Source organism: Syngnathoides biaculeatus, chromosome 4 (assembly GCF_019802595.1).
Source record: "Syngnathoides biaculeatus isolate LvHL_M chromosome 4, ASM1980259v1, whole genome shotgun sequence".
NCBI classification, from domain to species: domain Eukaryota; kingdom Metazoa; phylum Chordata; class Actinopteri; order Syngnathiformes; family Syngnathidae; genus Syngnathoides; species Syngnathoides biaculeatus.
In genome coordinates this window covers 30,922,170-30,943,140 of record NC_084643.1, presented here as the reverse complement: position 1 = coordinate 30,943,140, position 20,971 = coordinate 30,922,170, and the positions used below count along the sequence as shown (strand labels likewise).

Genomic DNA, 20,971 nt, shown 5'->3' with positions numbered 1-20,971 from the left:
ACTCGTGATCATGAGATTTTGTTTGTTTTAAACAAAGATTACAATTGTGACTTAGCATAAGATTTTTCAGGATAAAGTTTATCTTCAGCATTATTCACTAAGGAAACAATAAGAACTAAATGATTGTATTTTATTTTAGTGCATTGGGTATAACCAACAAACGAACAACTCTTTCCTGCATTCCAAGGCTAAACATGAAGATGAAGTGATATGAAGAACAGATCTTTAATTTATTGAATTATGAAAATAAAAACCTTCAACCACAGGGGAATAATGACTTGTGTTTCACTTCACGCCTTGTAAAAATATAATACTGTGTAATGATGCCCTTGCCAGTAGGAGTAGCATTGCTACTCAACCGAGTCAAGAAATAAAGTGCAGAGTGACACGAGTGATGCTTTCATCACCGAGATGTGAGTATAAAATATTATCCTCTTTTCTGCTCCACGGGATAACTCCATTTCATTGTCCTGACAATGCTACAACTTTGTTGTTAGTCTTTCTGAGTCAAGTCTGCACATGGCCAGTAAGAAGATGAAATAGTCCATTGCATGAAAAGGAAGGGGGACAAATTGAAACGATCATAATCAATCAAGCATTTTCATTAGTTCCTAAGGGTGTGAATGAAAAATTACACAATGATAATTTATTTAAATTGAGGAAAATGTTGCTAATCAGTTTTTCTGAGACTTTTTGCCCAATACTTAGTCTGCCCCTGGGCACGTTCTATCAACACTGTAGCTAAATTTTTTCCCATGTAATGTCTGGAACTCCATAGATTCCATTTCATAAGTGTGTGATATTTATTACCCCTGCTCCGTCACCATTGGAGTTTATGTTTAAAGAGTGTTTTATTGTTTCTAATGGGCCAATATTTGACCGCTTCTAACTTAAATCATTGTACAGTTAATGAGGGTTTTGTTGCATGATATTGTCAGTTTGAGGTGTGGAACCAATATTAGGGGTACAAGGGATCTAAAAAAAAAAATTTTATTTTGACAGAAAACCAAATCCCATTTCGACCAGCGTTATGGAACGGATGGTGGTGGAACTTCACAATACCGCTGTCGTAAAAGCATTGGTGAAACTCACCGGTGGTCCTTTGGTCCCAGATGTTCCTCTCGCCCCAGATTTTCCTTTCTGACCCTGAAGCACAGAGAGTTAATGTTGCATAACTCAACCATGATTGCATTTTAAACTATTCACTACATTGAGTTGAGTCCTTACTTGTTCACCTTTGGATCCTTTTGGTCCTTGTTGTCCTCTGGGTCCAGGATTTCCCTTAAATAACCATTACAGTTTTGAAAAAGAATAGTCAAAACATTGCGTGGCTTTAAGTCGAAATCATTGGAATACTCACAGGAAGTCCTGTGGCACCGGCTTTGCCTCTCTCTCCGTCAAAACCTACTGGACCCTGCAAAATGTCATTTCTTAAATTACACAATACAGAACTTTGCAAAAAACAAACACAAAAAAAGGCTCTGTAACTGTTCAGGACCACAGGTAATTTCGTCATCCTGAAATCACTTACAATGTGTCCGGGGTCACCTGCTTCTCCTCTCCCACCTCTGTTACCAGGAGGACCCTGCCATGGAGCAACAAGATAAAACATCGTAAAAAAGCTGGACAGTGAGCTCCCCGTCGGAGAACATAAAACAGATGTGGCCTCCGCTACTCCCTAAACAAAGCACCAACATATCACAGTGGGTCTGACACTAAAATATTCATTGCTGCACATGGTCTGAAAATTTTATACTAACAACGGTATTCTCTGGTGTTTTCAACTCAACCCAGGCTTTATCACCTAGCTCAGTAAAAATGTATCCATTTTGTTTTTGACATGTTGCTGCAGTTATAATAGCATTTAAAACAAATTTTTCTTTTTTTTTTCTCAAGCAGTTTTTTTTAGGTTTGTGGACTGTGGGATGAACCTGGAATACCCAGAGAAAACCCATGCCAGCACATGGAGAACACAATTCACTCCACACAGCGAGATCAGCGCCCGGATTCGAACCCCCAACCTCCTGGCTAGTTTACTCTGCATGCTCCAAAATGCATTCTGATCAATTACAGTATAAATAGCATTTGATTGGATTGGATTAATGCCTGAAACACATTTTTCTATTTTAGTTATTTCTTTAAACACTATATGTACTATGTACACTAGTTTTTTTATATTGTGCTACATGTACTATATACTCTGCTGAATCTACTACTACTCAACGGTTAGGTTTTCTGGAAAAGACATGTTAAGCAATAGAACAAAAATCTGCTTTCATCCAAAAATGGAAATGGCATTTTCAGAAAACATGTTGCAAATCATGAAATTTTATTTGGGACACACAATGGTAAAGATATTTTGACATTAAAAGTCTGAAAATTTTTAATTTAGAATAATTTTTCCCTACAAAACAATATTATATTTTAATTGAAAACGACTGCCAGTTCGAGTACTCATCTAAATAATAAAGATTTATTTGTATAATGAAATTTACTGGGGTTTATCCTTCTTCATCAAATTAGATGAAAATGACCCCTACATTTGCAAAATTAGATACGAATGTATTGAGAAAACATGTAAACATTGCTATATAGTTGCTCATTGTTTAAAGATATTAAAAATAGCATTTTGTTTTGATTCATATTGCTTAATGTCTCATCCTCTTTCGCCGACTTGGACAAACATTCATCAAATACAGTATAAATGTACTTTTTTCTTATTATTATTTTATTTCCTGGGATCAACTCACAGTAGAGCAACTCACAGTAGAGCAGGAACAAAACCAAAGAATTAAAACTTACTCTGTCACCTTGGCGACCGGGTGGGCCTTCCACTTTACTGTCTTCCCCTTGTTCACCCTAAAAATTAACACGAAACAAGCAAGACATAAGCAAGGAATAAATGAAGAACTACCCCTTATGCTAACATCTGAAAGAGCAAGTTTATTCCAAAGAATGCAGTCAACATTATCCATTCCATGGAACGGGTTGTTCCATCCATCCAAGTGCTAAAATACACAGTCATGAGTCAATGTGTCTGTCTCTGTCTCTCTCTCTCTTTCTGTGGGACTTTATGACACAAATTGAACAATAGTAGACGTGTGAAGGATTTTAGCAGGCATGTGTTTTGCATGTGTAAAATGAAAGAATTCAACAACGCCAAGAACATGATTAGAGAATCAAGAACGTAATTCGGCACGGTGAGAGAGCTGTCGGGGAAAAGTGACATGGGCGAAAATTGAACGTGACATATCACGATACATGTATATATAAGATCTGCTGCATGTTTTAGTTTGCATGGACAAACCGTTCACATATGTGAGAGAATCATTGTGATTAGTAAACAAGCGCTGCTGTTATTTCAAACAATAATACAACTATGCACATCCAGATGGCTCAAACCATAATAATAATAATAATTTAAAAAATCTGATTCTTTTTATTGTATTGTGTTGCATCCTGTCCAAGAAACAAAACCGTTTGTATTCCATTAATCGCGACTAAAAGACTCTTAAAAGAAAAAGTTACTTGGCTGATTGCACAGTTAAACAGTTCAAAGTGAATCAACCATACTTCTTACCAATCATCTACAACAGCTTTCTTACCCAAAGATTTGGAACTTAAATGGGTGAGGAATTAATCGTGTCCCAAAGTACCTTTTCACCTTTTGGTCCAGGTGGTCCTTGGGAGCCTTGCAGTCCTTTGTGACCCTACAACAAGAGGAATACTTGATTACGCTGATGAAACTAACCTTTACTACCATTTAATTAATCCTCTATTGCCATGAAGTCAGTAAGTAAAAACTAGTCATGCAGATCTGGAATTTCCTCTCGTCCCGAAGGAAATTGGAGTCAAGTCCAACATAAACAGAACAAAGGAGATATGATAAGTAAATAGCTAAAAAATACACAGTACATATTTAGTCATTTCAATTTAGTTGCAATTGACAGCAAACACCAATCAAAAAGTCAGGCAATCAGCAAAGATTACAGTCTAGATCAGATTAAATGTTTCTCTCTTTTATTACAAACACAGCATTTTGTCCTAAAAAAAAAGTCTTTAAAAGTTTTAAATGGGATTTTCCAATCTGTCTTCAATCTTAATCAGTAAGCCTGCCATTCAAAGGTACTTAATATGTCGGGCACAATTAATAACATCACACTATCCATCCATCCATTTTCTTTGCAGCTTATCCTCACAAGGGTTGCGGGGCGTGCTAGAGCCTATCACAGCTGTCAACGGGCAGGAGGCAGGGTACACCCTGAACTGGTTACCAGCCAATCGCAGGACTCATAGAGACAAACAGTCACGCTCACAATCACAGGTCGGGGCAATTTAGAGTGTCCAATTAACGTTGCATGTTTTTTGGGTTGTGGGAGGAAACCGGAGTGCCCGGAGAAAACTCACGCAGGCACGGGGAGAACATGCAAACTCCACACAGGCGGGTCTGGGATTGAATTTGGGACCTCAGAACTGTAAGGCCAACGTTTTACCATCTGATCCACCGTACCGCCCACATCACAATATTCATATTTTATTTTGTTCATGATACACTATCTAGATTAAGATAATTTGCATTTATAAATGCTGCTACTTGCACGTTGTGATAACTATAACATTTTTCACATTGGTTTTATACAGTGTATCATCAATATGGTTTCATATTTATTATGAGTTGCCTTGGATGGAAGTGGCCTCGTCTTTAAATTGGATTCCTGCAATCTGCAGTTACTCTGCATAAATATTTCACTTATTCTCAACTGCTTTGGTAAAGATTTTCTTTTTTTTTTCATGATCATCAAACATGGGATTCCTTATCAAAATTTCAGAATACCCACAGGTTATCCAAAAAACGGGTCAATCTGTCAAAAGGAGTTTGGCATGGTAATAATAGGTAAAATGTAATTCTGTATGGTCACAAATGATTCTTCTATGAGAGTGTAGAGACTGTGACATTCACTCGGTACCAGCAATAATAGAAATGTGACACAATCCCACTCATGGGGTAAATATTTTTTTATCACCTTACTGGAGGAGCTTTCTGTGGAAAAAAGTGGGGAAAAAACAGCGCAATTATTCCACACCTCATAGCCTGGTATTCCCGGGTCTCCCAGCTGGCCCATTCTTCCAGGAGCTCCCTGGGGAAATAAATCCATATTTGGGCCACATTTACCGAATGCCAATTCAGTCCGTCAGTCCAAATGAAGCTGTAAAAAGTAACTGATGCTCTACCAGTGGGCCTATGGTTCCTCTGGCTCCTTTCAGCCCAACAAATCCTGGTGCTCCCTGCTCGCCTATTGGCCCGGACTCACCCAGGTGACCTTGGTGTCCTTTGGTCCCCTGGCAAGAGGCAGTCAATAAGCACGTACGTAGCGGGGGTGTAAACTGTAATGACTTTAAGGGCATTCTCCAATTTACTATCAGCGAGCATCTCCAGCAAGTCACCTCTTTTTGTGCTCAATCCCTCGACAGGGGAAGCAAATGGACTTGAATGGGAAAGTGATGGGTGAACAAACCTTTCCTCCTGCTTTTCCTCTTTCTCCAATTTTGCCCGGTTTACCCTCTTGACCCTTTTAAAGGAGAAAGAGTTTAAGTGGACCCAAACAAGACTTTTTTATTGATCAAGAGAATCCACGCACACTCACCGTCACGCCCGACAGCCCAGGAGGGCCACAGGGTCCTTCCTCTCCTTTCTGGCCCGTTTCACCTAGGTCTCCCTTAGCACCCTCAACGCCGGCATCCCCTTTCTCGCCCTGAAAAGACATCATCGTAGAAGTGGAGAAATTTATATAGATTTATGTGACAGAGGAGGAGAGGAACAGTTGATAATCTCAAAACAAGCAGAGGTGAAAATGTATTACCACAAACACAAATGACAATAAACAGCAAATAAATGTATTATTAAATTTTTAATACACACAGGGCCCTGAATTCTCCTGCCGATTATTGTTTACCTTCTTTTAATCTACCCAAATTTAATGAAGTAGAGTGAGCGTTCAAGTTAGCTAGCTATTTACTAACTTGATTACTTAATTTATTATTAGTTAGCAAGCTAGCTAGTCAGTTGGTTTGCAGGCTTTAAAAAATAATTATTAAATAATTCATATTAATTCATAATCGCTGGCCTATTTTAAACTGTATCTAACATCTGCAAATACTGTATATTAACTGAGTAAGATAGCCAGTCAGTTCAACTTGGTCGTTAGTTCCGACACAAGTCGCTAGATAAGTCACTTTTTTGAAAAAAAGTTTCAAGATAGGTTCATTAAAGACTAAATTATCTGTATTAGGTGTGAATGTGAGTGATTTTTTTTCTTCTTTTTTTCCGAGATTGGCAGGTGATGGCAGCCTTTTTGGGCTCCGGATCACCAGCAATGTTTTTCGATTTTGTCCGACGCGAAATTATAGAATGGTCAGTCCAGAACGGTCAAGTTACCTTCCATCGTCTCTGTCCTACACATTATCGTTTCCTTTATTGCTTGTTGTTTTATTTAAAAATCTTCAACATCCTGGATCATGCTTGATTCACTGCTGAATGCAGAAAGTGCTGCTCGCCCCAATGTGTTCAACAATTACATGATTATGTCCTAACCTTCTTAGTCTGCACAATTCAGAATATTCTAGTTACTTCATTAATTGTTTGAAACCTCTTTTAATACCTGTGGGAGGTGCTGATGGAGCTACACACGGCTGCAAAAAGACCATCAAAACTTTCACTTTGCATTTGTCTGTCTTTACAAAGAGGAAGAATGTAGTGATACAAGGACCTGATTTTATTCCACACAACAGTGATCAGCTAATGCGGCAAATCTCTGGTGAGCTGCTGTTTTCTATCTAAAAGCTACACAGGGGATTTAATGTACACTGTTTAACTTTCTTGGTTGACAAAAAACATGTTGTGTACACAATCCCGCCAAAAAGAAAATCTCTTAATTCTGTTTGTTTAACTTGGTTTGATTTGGAAATCTTTTATTATTATTATCTTAAGTGTTCCATCTTTTTTCCCCTTTTTTTTGTTGTTGTATTGGTTTCCAGCTATGATAGCTTCTAAAAGAATCTCATTGGCTGTTTCTGCCACAATCCAGTTCCAAATGCTCACACACACAGTCTGTCGCGCTCTAACGATAATAAGCTGTAAGATTCAACCGGATTTGGGTTCATTTAGTTCTTGATTCACATATATCTTGGACTGAATGAACCCATGATGAAACTGTTAAGTTAGCTTTCAGGAGGAATAGCATTATAGGAATCTTGTGTAAGTTAACTGTATGTTTCGTTATCCCCTTCATGTTTTACCTTAAGGCCATCCGGTCCATTTTGTCCAGCTTCACCATCGATGCCTTGCTCACCCTTATGAAATATTTATTCATGGAACAAGTTTAGTAATTAAGACTTTTATTTTCAATCAGTAGTGTGCACGATACTCACTCTCTGGCCAATCAAGCCTTGCTCTCCAATGTTGCCAGGTGGACCAATGTCGCCCTGTATGAATGAATGCCAACGTTTCAGCAACGTAACAACTTTTATTTAAACTTTGAATATAGGTTGTGAAACATTGCTATGCATTCTAATGCAATATGTTGCTGATAAACATTATTGAACTTTTTCACTGCCATGAAAAAGTAATAAGACAGACTGATCTCACAAGTAATCAAAAATCAGCATATAATTCGGGTTGTACTGACTAGTTGACTAGTCGATTTATTGACTTTGTTACTCCACAATGACGTTTTGAACATGGTCATATAGGGCCATAATGATTTACAAACAGCGCAAATGCCCACCATGGCAAAGGCGCTGCTGTTTACGTTGGTCTTAGAAGCAAGACGGGTTAATTAATTTATTTTACAATCAAGCAACAGTAGGCAAGACTTCACTTAGCCCACATTAATGCTTGTCTGTTCTGACACAGACGTATGTTCTGCACAAATTTGGTTTATCAGTTGTCCATTGTCAGTTACTACACTTTATATTTTTGAGAAGCATTGCCTCCTCTTGATTTTTTTTAGTTAGAGTAGGCTTTACAAGATCAAGATTTTGGAGACTGATCAGAGAGTTTGAACAAAAAACGATAACCGGTCACCGATCTGATCACAAGATTGAAAAATGTGTCTCTTTGAATGACTGTTCCAATTATTGTATATATTTGTATACTTAATACTATATACTGTGAGTATCTTCAAAAATATTCTCATCAGGTCATACATTCTCAGGTGAAACCAACATTACAACATGACAGCGATAATGGGTGCTATCTTACCGTAATTAATTAACTTCACACACGCTGAAACTTTAGAGCACCATTCGACAGAATACCGGCAGGTTTACGTACAACTGCTAGTACTAGAACTAGCTTTCTAGCCTACAAAACGTTTCTCGTATTAAAAGTACGAGAATATACTTCAAGCAATCCTGAAAACAACGTCCTCTCCCGACTACCATTTTGTCTTTTTTTTTTTTTTTTACCAACACAATACATATGCAAGGCATTGTTGCTGTTGTGGTCATGGTAACGAGTGTATCCGGGGTTATGTCTGACTTGACAAGATAAAGCCTGGTGATAGTAAAAGATGTCATACAGTTGTACCGGAATACAAGGTTTAATTGCAGCAGTGTGACATCGTGCAACCGTGAAAGACCAAATTTCTCTTGTCGTCTGATCTAGGAATTACGTGTTGTCTGTCTCAGACGTTTTCCGTCCCACACAGCAAGCATGCTGTTTTTAAATAACTTTATTGGCTGTCAGATATTTATAGTACTACATCAAAAGACACACATACACGCTAAAAATAATGGCTTTTGAATTCAAATATACTGTACATGATGGTGATGCCGAGTTTATGTCTTTTGCGAATGGATTGGATCGGTGAATTATAACATTAAAGCCGATCAGCATAAAATGTTACTTAGCAACCAATACCGATCAACACGATCAGATCGGTGTAATGTCTAAACGGTATTACTGTACTGTAAAAATAATTACGTTATTCGTTATCAGTCTTCACTGACTGAACTTTCGTCACATTTGTGTCAACCTAAAAACAATCTGGAGTCATGCAACCCAAACTCTCACCGAGGTGTTTAACCAACTAGTCAACGAATTGACAGAGCCTGAAATCGACTAATTTGCAATAATGTGTTTTAGCATGAACAACATGGAAGCCAACAACAGGTGCTGGGTCCTCGCAGTGGTGCCTAAGATGTGTGGAAATAGTTGACTAAAACTGAGAGCAGTAGCACAGTCACTTACAAAATATCCAAGTCTAACAAAAGCACAAGTGCTCTGCAGGCCCATATGAAAAGACAGCTGTTAATATTTATAGAACTCTTGCAACAAAAGAGAGAACATAACTGCAGGGTTGCTACAATACATCGTGAAGCACTTCCTCCTCCTGTGACTTTTATAAATGATGGTAGCGAGTAGCGACCCTGGAGTTATGTTTCATAAATTGCTGTTAAAAGTTACAAAAATTCCATCTGCCCGCAAGGTTGTGAAGGTGTCTGGCTGTAATTAAATTAGCGAATCGTAGCGCGGGGTGGTGAGTGCACCCTGGGATGGCAGGGCAGTGAACTTGTATTTGAAGACACAAGGCAAACAGTTGCGCTGGCAGTTAGTGGACAGCTGAAAAAAAAATCAATTATCGATCGTTATCACTGTAATGTTTACTAAAAAAAAACCTCTAAAGACCCAAGCGTACTCAGCCAAAACAAGAAAACTCCACAGAGGACGTGTGTGGCTGACATTAGAACCCCAAACCTTACAACCACCAACCACAAGAACACTGTTCTGCTTTCACTGCAAACTACAACCACAATACTAAACTGTTATTTTAACACCTCTCTAGAATCGTTTTATGCAAAAAGCACTACGTTTTATATGGCTTTTGCATTTGGATGTCTTCATACTGTGAAGGTGTAACTAGTAAAGTGGGCTGGCTCGATGTACCTTTTCTCCAGGCTCACCAGACAGTCCTCCATCCCCAGCTTTCCCAGGGGGGCCCTGTACAGAAACACAGACCACCTTCAATCATGAGCACTATGTCGTTCTCCAAACAGTTGGCAATCAGACTCACCAAGGGTCCCATCTCGCCGATCGGCCCGCCCAATCCTAGAGGCCCCGCAGCTCCCTACATACACAAAGGTAGGCCACAAATATGAAAGTTTTATAACCTCTAAAAGTGACAACGAAGGAAGGAAATAAATAAGATGACGTGTGTGTGGGCTTGATGTGCCAAATTAATCTGCCAAGAGAAGTGCTTTCAAAACCATGCATTGAGCTTTTGTAAGTGGTGGAGATGAGCCTGTTGCTATGGGAACACAGGCAGGCCCACTGGAAAGCTGCATCTCCGGGTATAAGATGTCGTGAATCATTGTCTCGCTATTTGTCTTAATGGGGTCTATGAGATTTAGGTAGGAAGAAATGGATTCTTCTGCTCAGTGTTTTTTTTTTTTCATTACAACACTATACAGTATGATTCCAGAGGGGAAAAGGTATCATTGCAAAATTTTATGTCAGCGGTAGAGAGTTTTTGTCCATATTTAAAACGACTTAAACATCTTTAAAACGCAACACATTTTTGGGCAAACTCACCATTAGTTAAATGACAAAACATTCAGTTCGATAACTGATTTCTCCAATTGTGTGTCTCCTAAAAATTGACTTATTTTGGCTTACATAATGTCTTTACACTTAATGGTTTTGACGACAACAGAAAGACTATGACCAGCTACCCTCAGTCAAATTTGTACAATATGAAAATCCATCCAAAATCTGTAAGATTCTTACTTCATAATGGAGAAATTTAGACTGACTACAATTTAAGAAAATGTGACTCACCGTGTCCCCAGCAAGTCCTTTGTCCCCTGGAGGGCCAGAGTGTCCTTGTACCCCCTACAATGAGATGACAAATTGTTAATAAGATTATTAGATCTTATATCAAATATAACTAGGTAAAAATGGCCACTTACTGGAAATCCATTCATGCCAGCTTCACCAGACTCACCAAGCTTTCCCTGCAACAGAATGAGGCAAATAAGTGCTACGTTTCCAGTTTTTAGTCATGTATGTCTTTGTTGTATGTATACTATAGTAATAAAATATATGTTTGCTGATATTAAGTTTGCATAAATGACTGTATTTGGAAAATGCCTAATTCCCGTGTGTGTGTTGTGTACTATAAAAATGGAACCATATTTGTTTTGTTTTGCTTTTTTTAGGTTGCATACAAAATAGAAGTATCAACAGCACCTTTTATGTATCTTTTTTTAGTTTTATGTACCTCATCACCAGGGAGGCCTGACTTTCCTGGCGGGCCATCAGGGCCCTGCAAAGAACAGATTCAAGTGAGTTCCTCAAATCCCCCCACAGTTAAAATGTTGCAGACAGCCAAGCTTTAACTAACAACTTGCGTTTCATTCATCGAACAAAGAGCATCCTCAAATAAAGTCCTTCAGATGTTAAAAATAATCTCTGGCAGAACAAACTTATGAAATGAGCTATTCATTATTACTTTTGCAATAGTTACTTTGTTTTTATTGACAAGATGTTTTTCCAAGCTTTCCACAGCGGGGCAGATCTGATGTGTCAAATTAGAGTGCTGCACTCCCCAAAGGGAGTTTGAAATGTGGAATAATAGCATCAGCAAATGATCAAACACTTGACTTAACATAGGAGAAGATTTTAAGAATGTCAACAACATTTATGGTGCTCACCTTAAGTCCTTCAGCGCCATCTTCCCCCACTGTACCATCTGGACCTCTCGGACCCTCAAGAAAATAGAATTAAAAAAACCCATAAATAAAACTTTCATTGATACTTTATGAAGATAATGAGGACTTTCACATTCACTGACTGATGTGGTTTCAAACATTAAGTCATGGAGTAAGACCAATTTATCTTTGGTTTTGGACATCCCCATTAAGTTGAGTCCAGGAGTTTCTATTTTTATTTATTATCATTTGTTCCACATTGGGGACACTCAATTACAGAATGTGGTTATTCTGTAAATATACAATATACTGTATAACGTCATCTTTCCATGATGGGGATTTGTTGTACATTGGAACCCCACAAGTTCACCCCAATTCATTTCAGGATGTTATGAAACGTCAGTCCAATCACATCTATAAGCATGCAATGGAGATATTCAATTCAAGACTGTGATTATTTTCCAAATATACAGGGTGTATAAAAAGTTACTGTCCGCTTCCTTTTTCTCTATTGTGTTTCAGGTATCAACTAGACAGACGTCAGGCCATCTCTATTTGACAGCTTAGGCTTTTGGCTTTGGCACATGGCTCGCCTATTGAAATTGACGCAGCATTATAAAACTACCGCCTGACAAGAAGTATTTCTGTCCCCGATTGTAGTTCAGTACCGGTTTTTAGAATCTTTATACCAGTCAAACTGCTCAGTACAACTTACCCTCACCCTGGCAAGTATGTCAGAGAAGCTGTTCTTGATAACCATGAAATAATAAGGCCTGCTAGTATCAACATTGATGATGATAATGAACTCCTAGAGCAGACATTGCTGCAAAATAGAGGAAAGTTTATCTGGGGCACTGCACTGGAACTAATGTTACCAAAGTTTGATTCAGCGGAAGCTTTGATGAGTGATAACAACCTGAACTGACTTGAATTTGTTCGGGATCATAATCTTCCGCTAGAACGGAGAAACTTTTATACCACGTGTTGGAGGTGTGTGACTGCCATAAAGATTCTAAAACTGGTGCTGAAAAGTACGTGAGGACAGAAAACCTCTCGCCAGGCAGCTATTTAACAACACTGCTCCAATGTCAATTGGTCAGCCATGGGGGACTTAAAAAAAACAAAGTCTAAGCTATCTAATGCTGATGGCCCTCATCTGTCCAAATGACACCTGAGACAAAATAGAAATGAAAAAAAGAAGTGTACACCCTTTGTATACTGTAGAAATCTATATTTCCTAATGAGGATCATTGTACATTGGAACCTCTGAAGTTGAATACAATCCATTCCAGGATACTATGTAAAAGTCACTGTCCATATCCACCTATAAGTATTAATGGACTGCAGAGGTACGACAGCTAAAAATCAAAGAAACAAGGCTCATACAGATAATCATTGGCCTGTTTAAATCCCCCTTCTAGAAGCTTCCAACAGAGCTGATAAGCCCTTGCAGCAGTGAAACTGTTAACGAGGATTTTCATCATGCGGTGTATTAAGGAGATGTGTGTTTTAATTCTATTTTCCAAGGACTGCATGTAATTTTCAGATATTATGGTTATTAGCTATTACATTTGTGATATCAAGGGAGGCTTGTTAAACTCATTTATTAAATGAAATGCTTTCAATATGTGTGTCTGTGTTCAATTGTTCATTCAATCCACCCTCCTCTTTGTGTGCCATCTCAATTAGATCAGCTGAATTCTGGCAACTTTGCTCTCACCTTCTCTCCTTTACGCATCCTATATTTTTTCCTCCAGTGTATTAATGACACAGTTTCATAAAGGAGATTGAGTGGTAAATTTTAGCAGGTACATGATGTCAATGTCCAATGCAACGTATCATTGAAATCACTAAGAATTTGCATTTTCTGCAAAAAGAAAAACAAAACTCAAATTCATTTATTTTCAAGCCAAATTTAAGTTACTTACCTTCACGCCTTTAGGTCCTCTCATGCCACCTGATCCCCTCAATCCAGGAGGACCCTTAAATTACAAATATATGCAATAAATACTGCATATTCCAGTCCAGGGTTCATCCCATACCCAAAGTCAGCTGGGATCGGACCCAGCTCAAAATATGGCATATGCTGGTCTCTAATGGGAAACATACATATACTGCAAAATCTCTTAAAGCCGTTAATTTGTTTGAGGGTTAAGTATTTAAGATCTGGGATATTTTGTGATTTTCTCTAGTCTGCTATCCTCCACATACATGGCTGTATAAAAAAAAAAAAAAAAAAAAAAAAACCCAAGTTTACAATGTGTCGGAAAAGACTCGGATTGGTGTCACAATATACAGTATATTTTTTCAAACCCAAACAACAATCTATGAATTTTCATTTTCATTGGGAGTCAGACGATCAGCCAGCATGCCTAAGAGATCGCATGGCGTTTGCTTCATTCAATTGGCAAGACTTCTTTTTTTTTTCCCCATCTTTCCCAAGCTCAAAGGGATCATAATGGTGACACGTTGTGAAGACTTGGACGACATCAAAATGGCCTTGATGACGAAGCTGCAGAGGATCCCAGAGGAGTCTTTACAGGAGTACATACAGGCAAGGAGAAATCTAAGTGCATTAAACTTAGTGGGGTTTCTTCAAGATGGAAAACGTGCAGTTTGGATGCGTTGACACAAGTCCTGGATTTTTTCTGACACAGCTCATATTTTTGCTTGCACTTGTAGGGTTTATGTAAACTTACTGGAATTCCTTCGGTCCCAGGAAGTCCTGTCTCTCCAGGTATTCCGGTGTGACCCTGAAAAAAACAAACAAAACTGTCGAGATTCAGTAACAACATGTTGGACATCAGTATTAGAGTGGCTCAATTTGCTGAGCTGAATGAACATCATCACATTCCCTTCATCCTCCATGCAATGAACGAAGTACTGAGTGCCCTCGCTGTCTCCAGAGTTACTCCTTACCATGGGCCCCGATTCCCCTGGAGGTCCGGGAGTGCCCGTTTTCCCACGATCTCCCTGTGGAAGCACAGGTCATGATTACAGCATATATATAGTACTGTATTCTTTAAAGACAAATACTTTGCGACTCATTTTAAAACATCACCCAAAAAGTCAATGCAAATGCTTGTACATTCACAGCAAATTTGGAAAAATTGTAATTCATAGTCACTTGTTCCATGGCAGAATTGAATGTGTAAAACACAACAGAGGAAAGAACAGTGAGCGTTGGCAATGGCACCAAGCACAAATCCATCCATTGTGTTCATCACTTAACCTCATGATGGTCACTGACTTTGGACGAGAAGTTGGCTACAACTGCCAGCCAATCGCAGGGCAGATACGGTATTCTGTATTACATACAGTAAACTCCCACTTTACTGCAGTTCACCCATCGATGTCTTGCTGTATCCCAGACTTTTTTTGGGTGTAATTACAGCAGTTACTCCATTGTTTCCGTTTGCTCTCTCTCAATATATTATATATGATTGAATGGGTTTCTGGTGTTTTAAAGGTGTGTTTAAATACCTTTAAAAAAAAGGTTTGAAAATCTCGTACTCTCACAAGACCCCAAGGAGTGCTCAATATGATCTCAATATTAAAAATCATGTTTGGAAATGTTCAGAAAATGTTGCCCTTTTATTTTTCGAAACACTAATTCTATATAATTTTTGGTGTACCTGCTAATTCTGATCACTGTTATGCGCAAAGTCAAAATGCAAATTACAAATTTGTTATTTTTAAAACCTTTGAATATCTGAATGAGAGATTTTGCATAATTTTTAAGGATTGTACACTTAAACCTGAAACTTAAAAAAAATAACAATGGTGGGAAAATCACAAACAGAAAACTGAGCAACATTAACATTGGCCAGCAAAATGATACGTAAAAGTAGTAACCATTTCTCCTGCAAGTCCCGTCTCTCCAGCAGTCCCGACGAAGCCGGGCAAACCCTGACGGATTAAGAAAAAAAGAGCACTTTGTATTGCCTCTTTTGTTTCTCACAAGAATCTCACTGCCTTGCAAACTAAACAGAGACGTGCTGTGATTCACAAGGAGAAAAGCGTTTTTACCCTCTCGCCAACATTCCCGACCTCTCCGGTTAGCCCAGTCTCACCCTACAGAGAAGGAAGCACATCTCATTTGTGTACGCGTAAAAGAACAATGAACATCTAATCTAGACATATTATAATGACGAGACATTACTGTAAAAGAAACCCAGGAGAAAATGTTAGGTTAGAGTACGCTCTGTCCCTCTGACCTTGAGTCCCTCCAGGCCAGTAAGTCCAGGGAATCCTTGCCTCCCAGGCCTACCCTGAACACAAAGTCAAAGTGACATAGAGAATGTGCTGCGGAATGAGAAACAATCAACACGTCCTGTTTCAAGTGAAAAATAAAAGGGATTGGTTGCGGCTATCATTGAGCGGCAAAATAAATCAATGTCTTGACTATAAAACAGAACTTCAGAGCCTTGGCCATCTGTGTCTGCTTCAAGTAAATGTGAAGACCATATTTGTACGTTATCTTATCTCAACGACGCTGGACTTTGTCACCCCTGCCCGTTTTGGTGCAACTATATAGACAGCACAGTTAGTTTGTATTGCAGTTTTGGGTGTATGTTAAAATGTTTACTTATGTGTCCAGTGTGCATGTTTTCCCAGTCAAAAAAAAACGTTTTCACCTAGCAGTCAAGTTTGGTTCAGTTCAGCAGAGCCAACGATTTTCAGCGCTATCATCGTAAAACGTCCAAAAAAATCTGACTCATACCAACAAACTTTCACAGACACGCTTTTGAAGAGGTTAGCAGGTGTAGAAGTAGTACAGTTCTCTAATAGACTATTGTCGACTGATTGGTCAACAGAAAATGTCACTGGCGTATTACTGTAATATCGTAAGAGGAAAATGGTTATAACCCAGCAAGAGACATTTACAAAATACACGGAATTATGACTGAGAGAAGAATTTATAGTGTTCTCTATCACTTGTTTGTGCACATTTTCAGTAAACAGACGCATTTTGGCTGTATCTGTCTGTGTCGATGTGAGTCTGATCAGGCTTTATAAGCTCCTTAAGAGGATCATCAATAAAAAAAAGTGGATAAATGGATTGTTATTGTTTTTGCCCAATCAACACTCACCTCAATTCCTGCTGGCCCAGCTGGCCCGACCGGCCCCTCATCACCCTATTGACAATAAAGTTTCAAAACCGAGTGGCAGACACAATCATCTATTCTTGCTCAATAGAATAAGGAGGGTGCTTTCTCACATTGGGTCCAGGTGCTCCCTGTGGACCAGGAAACCCTCGTGTGCCATGTCTCCCCTGGGAATGACAACACTGAAAATCAATTTTTTACCACAGTTCATCCACCATTTCTTTATATTTTGCAGACTCTCAACCTTTGGTCCCTCTGGCCCGTTTTGACCCGGCGTGCCAATGTCACCTGGGAAACCCTGTAAAGATCAAGAAGGTTTTCTGTATAACCATACTGGTATTCATGTTTTTTTTCCAATCTTACATTAATGTTGTTTTGTTCCAAAAATGGTAGGAACATGTCCTACCTCTAAGCCAGGAGGGCCGGATGAACCATCGAGGCCTTTATCACCAGTTTGACCCTAAAAAGTATGATGATCACTAAACCACATTTATAGCTAAAGACAAATGTGCCATAGACTCCAAAACAATTGGATCTGACTCCTAAAACTGTTTAAACTGTACTTCAATAAAAGTGCACAGTATGCAGTCACTGCACTCTTTTGCTTCAAAGACTTTTTTTGGGAGCAGCTGGTTGAATAAGGGTGAAGAAAAATATCAAACTATGGAGGGATTCACCTGTAGTCCGGTACTTCCAGTTGGTCCTGGCACACCAGGTGACCCCTGGATGCCCTGTGAAAGTACAACTTTAGTGTGCATGGGTCACTAACAAAAGTTTGCATTTGGTAAATTTACCTTGTCCCCTTTGAAGCCCCCCTCTCCTGGTTCTCCTGGCAAGCCAACGTCCCCCTGAGAGGCGGAATATACACGACATACACAACAGCTACAATTAAACAAGCTTTATATTATTAATCAAACTAATGATAAGTGCAGGGTTTGATTAAGACTAAGGTTTCAATGTGTGATTATACAGTTTACATTTCTTTATAGCCTGCCAAAATATCCAATGGGAAGCATGCTTTAAGTTCAGTGCTTGCCAGAATCCGTCAAAGTGACCTTAGATGACAGCTTACCACAACTACCGCATCAAGTGCAGTCTGACCACTGCATACCCTCATAATACATCACTGTCAAATATATTCAGTATACCGTAAATTCTAACCACTGTAAAACTAGTTGCAAACAGTTAGAATAGCAGTGATTCAACTACACCTCATATACCACATAATAATTTTGTGGCTGAAAAGCAATAGGAGTGACACATTGTACTAAAAGTCTGCGCAAGTCATCAAAAGTGTCAAATAAAATATCCATCAAACAGTTTTGCTTATAAAAAAAATACACTTTTAAATACAACAGCTAAATTTAATATTTTATACCTGTTAAAAATATTAGCTGTGGCATGGAAGACTATTATGACAAAAATCATTTTTATGCCACAAGAGATACAATAGGATGTCCACCACACCAAATAATACTATTTTTCCCCCTCTCCCGTTGGGCTCTTAGTTCAAATTGAGAGGCTGATCTGTATCCCTTTTATGCCTCAACAATTTTATTGTGTCCCAGTGGACTTTTTAAGCTGACGCTCTACTTTCCGAGTATTTTAATGGATATTTATTGAAAATAATCAAAAACAGTCAATCAGTTCAACAGAACAAGGTTTCTAGAGGTGAGGAAAATAAACCTTTATATACCTAGAACAATGATTCATTAGGTATGTATTGTATGTAGCAGTAGTGCTACACCCTGTGAGGGAAGGACAGGACATGATATAACAGGATAAAAACAGGAGATGAAGCATGTATTGCAAGTGTCATGAAAACTGGAAAACTGAAATGTGGTGGGAGTGGCTATGTAAATCATAAACGTCTGTAGGACCAGTATGTGCGTGAGTTCGCATATTCTTAAATTCATTGTCGCAACAAGTGGCCCCACACCCACCGAGAAAGTCCCAGAGCTGTGTGTCTACGGACACATGCAAGTGAACTGACACTGTTTCACATGCACGATGAATGCCTGCACCGCGGAGGCTGAGGACGAGACCCGATCTATCAAGAGGTGTTTGTTTGGACCCAGGAGTCCACATGGCCTGGTGGATGGGACACATCACACAATGAGGGACCAAGGGTAGTCCACCGGCCCCACTGAGGCACCCCAAACACCGGCTACCCGGAGAAGGCCGCAAGAACCCAGTGCCCTCGGGTCCCAAATAATACAGACAGTAAATAATTACTGAATAGCTGATGGTCAGTTTGGGAGACTAATCTAAAAGTGTTTAAGGACTAATAATCTGAGAAATACATGTGCAGATCACCTTATCACCTTTCAGTCCTGGTTCACCGGTGTTTCCTGACACACCCTTGGAAACAAAAAGACAAATGTCTGAGCAATAACAGGCTAAAGTGTGCTGTTTTTATATCATTCACCATTGAAAATAGTTCCAGTGTTTACCTTGAGTCCTGGAGGTCCTGGTAAACCCATAATGCCAGCAGGACCCATTTCGCCCTTTATGAACAACACATAGAAAAGACAGATGAGGAAATCATCCATGTGAAGTTAAAAAATCTAGTGTTAAACCAGCTGATGGACTAATTGCAATACTTACAAAAACACCATGAACTCCGTGTGGACCAGCAGCTCCAAGGTCACCCTTAGAGAGAAAAGGGAGTGAAGAAATTAGACCCAAGGCTATGTCAGTTAATCCAGTGTATTTCTGTGCAGGTTTTTTGTTTCAGTTTAGCCCAAAAGCCAGAGTACTTGGCGCTTAACACACAGAGACTTCTGTTGTCCAGGTTATCAACCCGGCAGCCTCATGCCATGTCCACATCCTTTCCCAGCAGAGGGATAGATGACAAGAAGCCCAGCATGGCCTTCCTGTCACCTCCTATGGTTCTTCACAGGATGACAGGAGACGAAGGCAGCCAAATGTGACAGGAAATGTGGCCTTGGGGGCAGACATCAGAGGTCAGACGATAGCAGTCCATCATGGGAACTGGAACTCATGATGATGTCTTCCATTTGGGATCAACGAGAGAGGTGTTGTGTCTACATTACATTAGAACAGCTGGAGGAAATTGGGTCCAGGTCTGATCCACCATGTCCTTTACCACTTGTGAAATGCAAATGTTGTCCCCTCTACTGAGGTCTTTTGGGTTGGAAAATCAGACTCATTGACTATGACACTTAACAACAAACTCTTTGACATTTTACTGGATTGCATAGTCAGGTAACTCCCCTTTCCAGAGTAAAACCCAAACCCTAGACAGATGGTCCATTCCAAAATCGTTATGCCTTATTCATCTCTGGGGTCAGATGGTCTAACCAAGAATATAATCCCACCAACACAAATTTCAAACAAAATGGTGTCACCCACTATGCTGCGACTGGCTGGCAACCAGTTCTGGGTGTACCCCGCCTCCTGCCCGAAGATGGCTGGGATTGACCCCAGAACTCACGCAACCCTTCTGAGGATAAGCAGCTCGGAAAATGGATGGATTGTGTCAACCATTGAGTAGAACACCAAAGACTCCTGTAGGAGCCAAATCAAATACACAACCCAAGTGATATTAAAGGACTACTTCAGGTAGACAATCCATAGACCCTTCATGGAGGTCATTGGTCTAAATGGATAAACAATTCTTCTGATTAGTGTGTTACATTTTCATTGGCCTGAGCAGGAACCCTGTCTGTTGGGACTTATATCAACACAACAGTGTTGTCCTTTCTAACTTACAAAGATTATTGCTTTGTGTCAAAACAAGGTCAGTGCTGTTTTTCAAGTACAGCGGCATCTCTAACATATAAATCCCCTGAGATCATACAAGATTCCTCTTAACTCGCACAAAAATTCAGCTATCAGCATATTTCAGAAGATCTCAGATCAGCGAGCATCAAAGAATTAGCTCTGCATGTGTTTTGTATTTATCTCCGGTTATTTGTGGTTTTATTACACTACTTATTCCAGAAAAGAAAGCCTCAAAAAGGAATGTCAAGAGAAGACAAAAAAAAGAAGAGTAAAATACACTGGAAAGGACTGGCTTTGTAAGTTTTCAGAGGCATTATATGCAATGAAGGTACATTTGGGGTTGTTATTTGGTTACTTTTTTTGCCATGTTAGTAGGTCAGAACATCTGCTTTGCAATTGAGAGATTC

At 39.3% G+C, this 20,971-nt stretch overlaps 1 protein-coding gene across 1 annotated transcript in view; it reads right to left on the bottom strand.

The window, feature by feature from the left end:
• The window catches only part of LOC133499421 (collagen alpha-1(XXVII) chain B-like), a 68,106-nt gene that overhangs the window by 11,360 nt on the left and 35,775 nt on the right, over positions 1-20,971 (bottom strand). The window contains exons 14-46 of the mRNA XM_061817447.1: positions 19,425-19,469; positions 19,271-19,324; positions 19,134-19,178; positions 17,612-17,665; positions 17,495-17,548; positions 17,224-17,277; positions 17,062-17,115; positions 16,931-16,984; positions 16,803-16,847; positions 15,927-15,980; positions 15,739-15,783; positions 15,565-15,618; positions 14,629-14,682; positions 14,409-14,462; positions 13,638-13,691; positions 11,713-11,766; positions 11,280-11,324; positions 10,969-11,013; positions 10,838-10,891; positions 10,074-10,127; positions 9,947-10,000; positions 7,429-7,482; positions 7,297-7,350; positions 5,646-5,753; positions 5,517-5,570; positions 5,233-5,340; positions 5,085-5,138; positions 3,657-3,710; positions 2,803-2,859; positions 1,532-1,585; positions 1,361-1,414; positions 1,228-1,281; positions 1,093-1,146 (exon numbers count right to left, since the gene is read on the bottom strand). Coding sequence (XP_061673431.1) covers positions 1,093-1,146; positions 1,228-1,281; positions 1,361-1,414; positions 1,532-1,585; positions 2,803-2,859; positions 3,657-3,710; positions 5,085-5,138; positions 5,233-5,340; positions 5,517-5,570; positions 5,646-5,753; positions 7,297-7,350; positions 7,429-7,482; positions 9,947-10,000; positions 10,074-10,127; positions 10,838-10,891; positions 10,969-11,013; positions 11,280-11,324; positions 11,713-11,766; positions 13,638-13,691; positions 14,409-14,462; positions 14,629-14,682; positions 15,565-15,618; positions 15,739-15,783; positions 15,927-15,980; positions 16,803-16,847; positions 16,931-16,984; positions 17,062-17,115; positions 17,224-17,277; positions 17,495-17,548; positions 17,612-17,665; positions 19,134-19,178; positions 19,271-19,324; positions 19,425-19,469 — 1,839 coding nt within the window. The remainder of the gene's footprint in view (positions 1-1,092; positions 1,147-1,227; positions 1,282-1,360; positions 1,415-1,531; positions 1,586-2,802; positions 2,860-3,656; positions 3,711-5,084; positions 5,139-5,232; positions 5,341-5,516; positions 5,571-5,645; positions 5,754-7,296; positions 7,351-7,428; positions 7,483-9,946; positions 10,001-10,073; positions 10,128-10,837; positions 10,892-10,968; positions 11,014-11,279; positions 11,325-11,712; positions 11,767-13,637; positions 13,692-14,408; positions 14,463-14,628; positions 14,683-15,564; positions 15,619-15,738; positions 15,784-15,926; positions 15,981-16,802; positions 16,848-16,930; positions 16,985-17,061; positions 17,116-17,223; positions 17,278-17,494; positions 17,549-17,611; positions 17,666-19,133; positions 19,179-19,270; positions 19,325-19,424; positions 19,470-20,971) is intronic.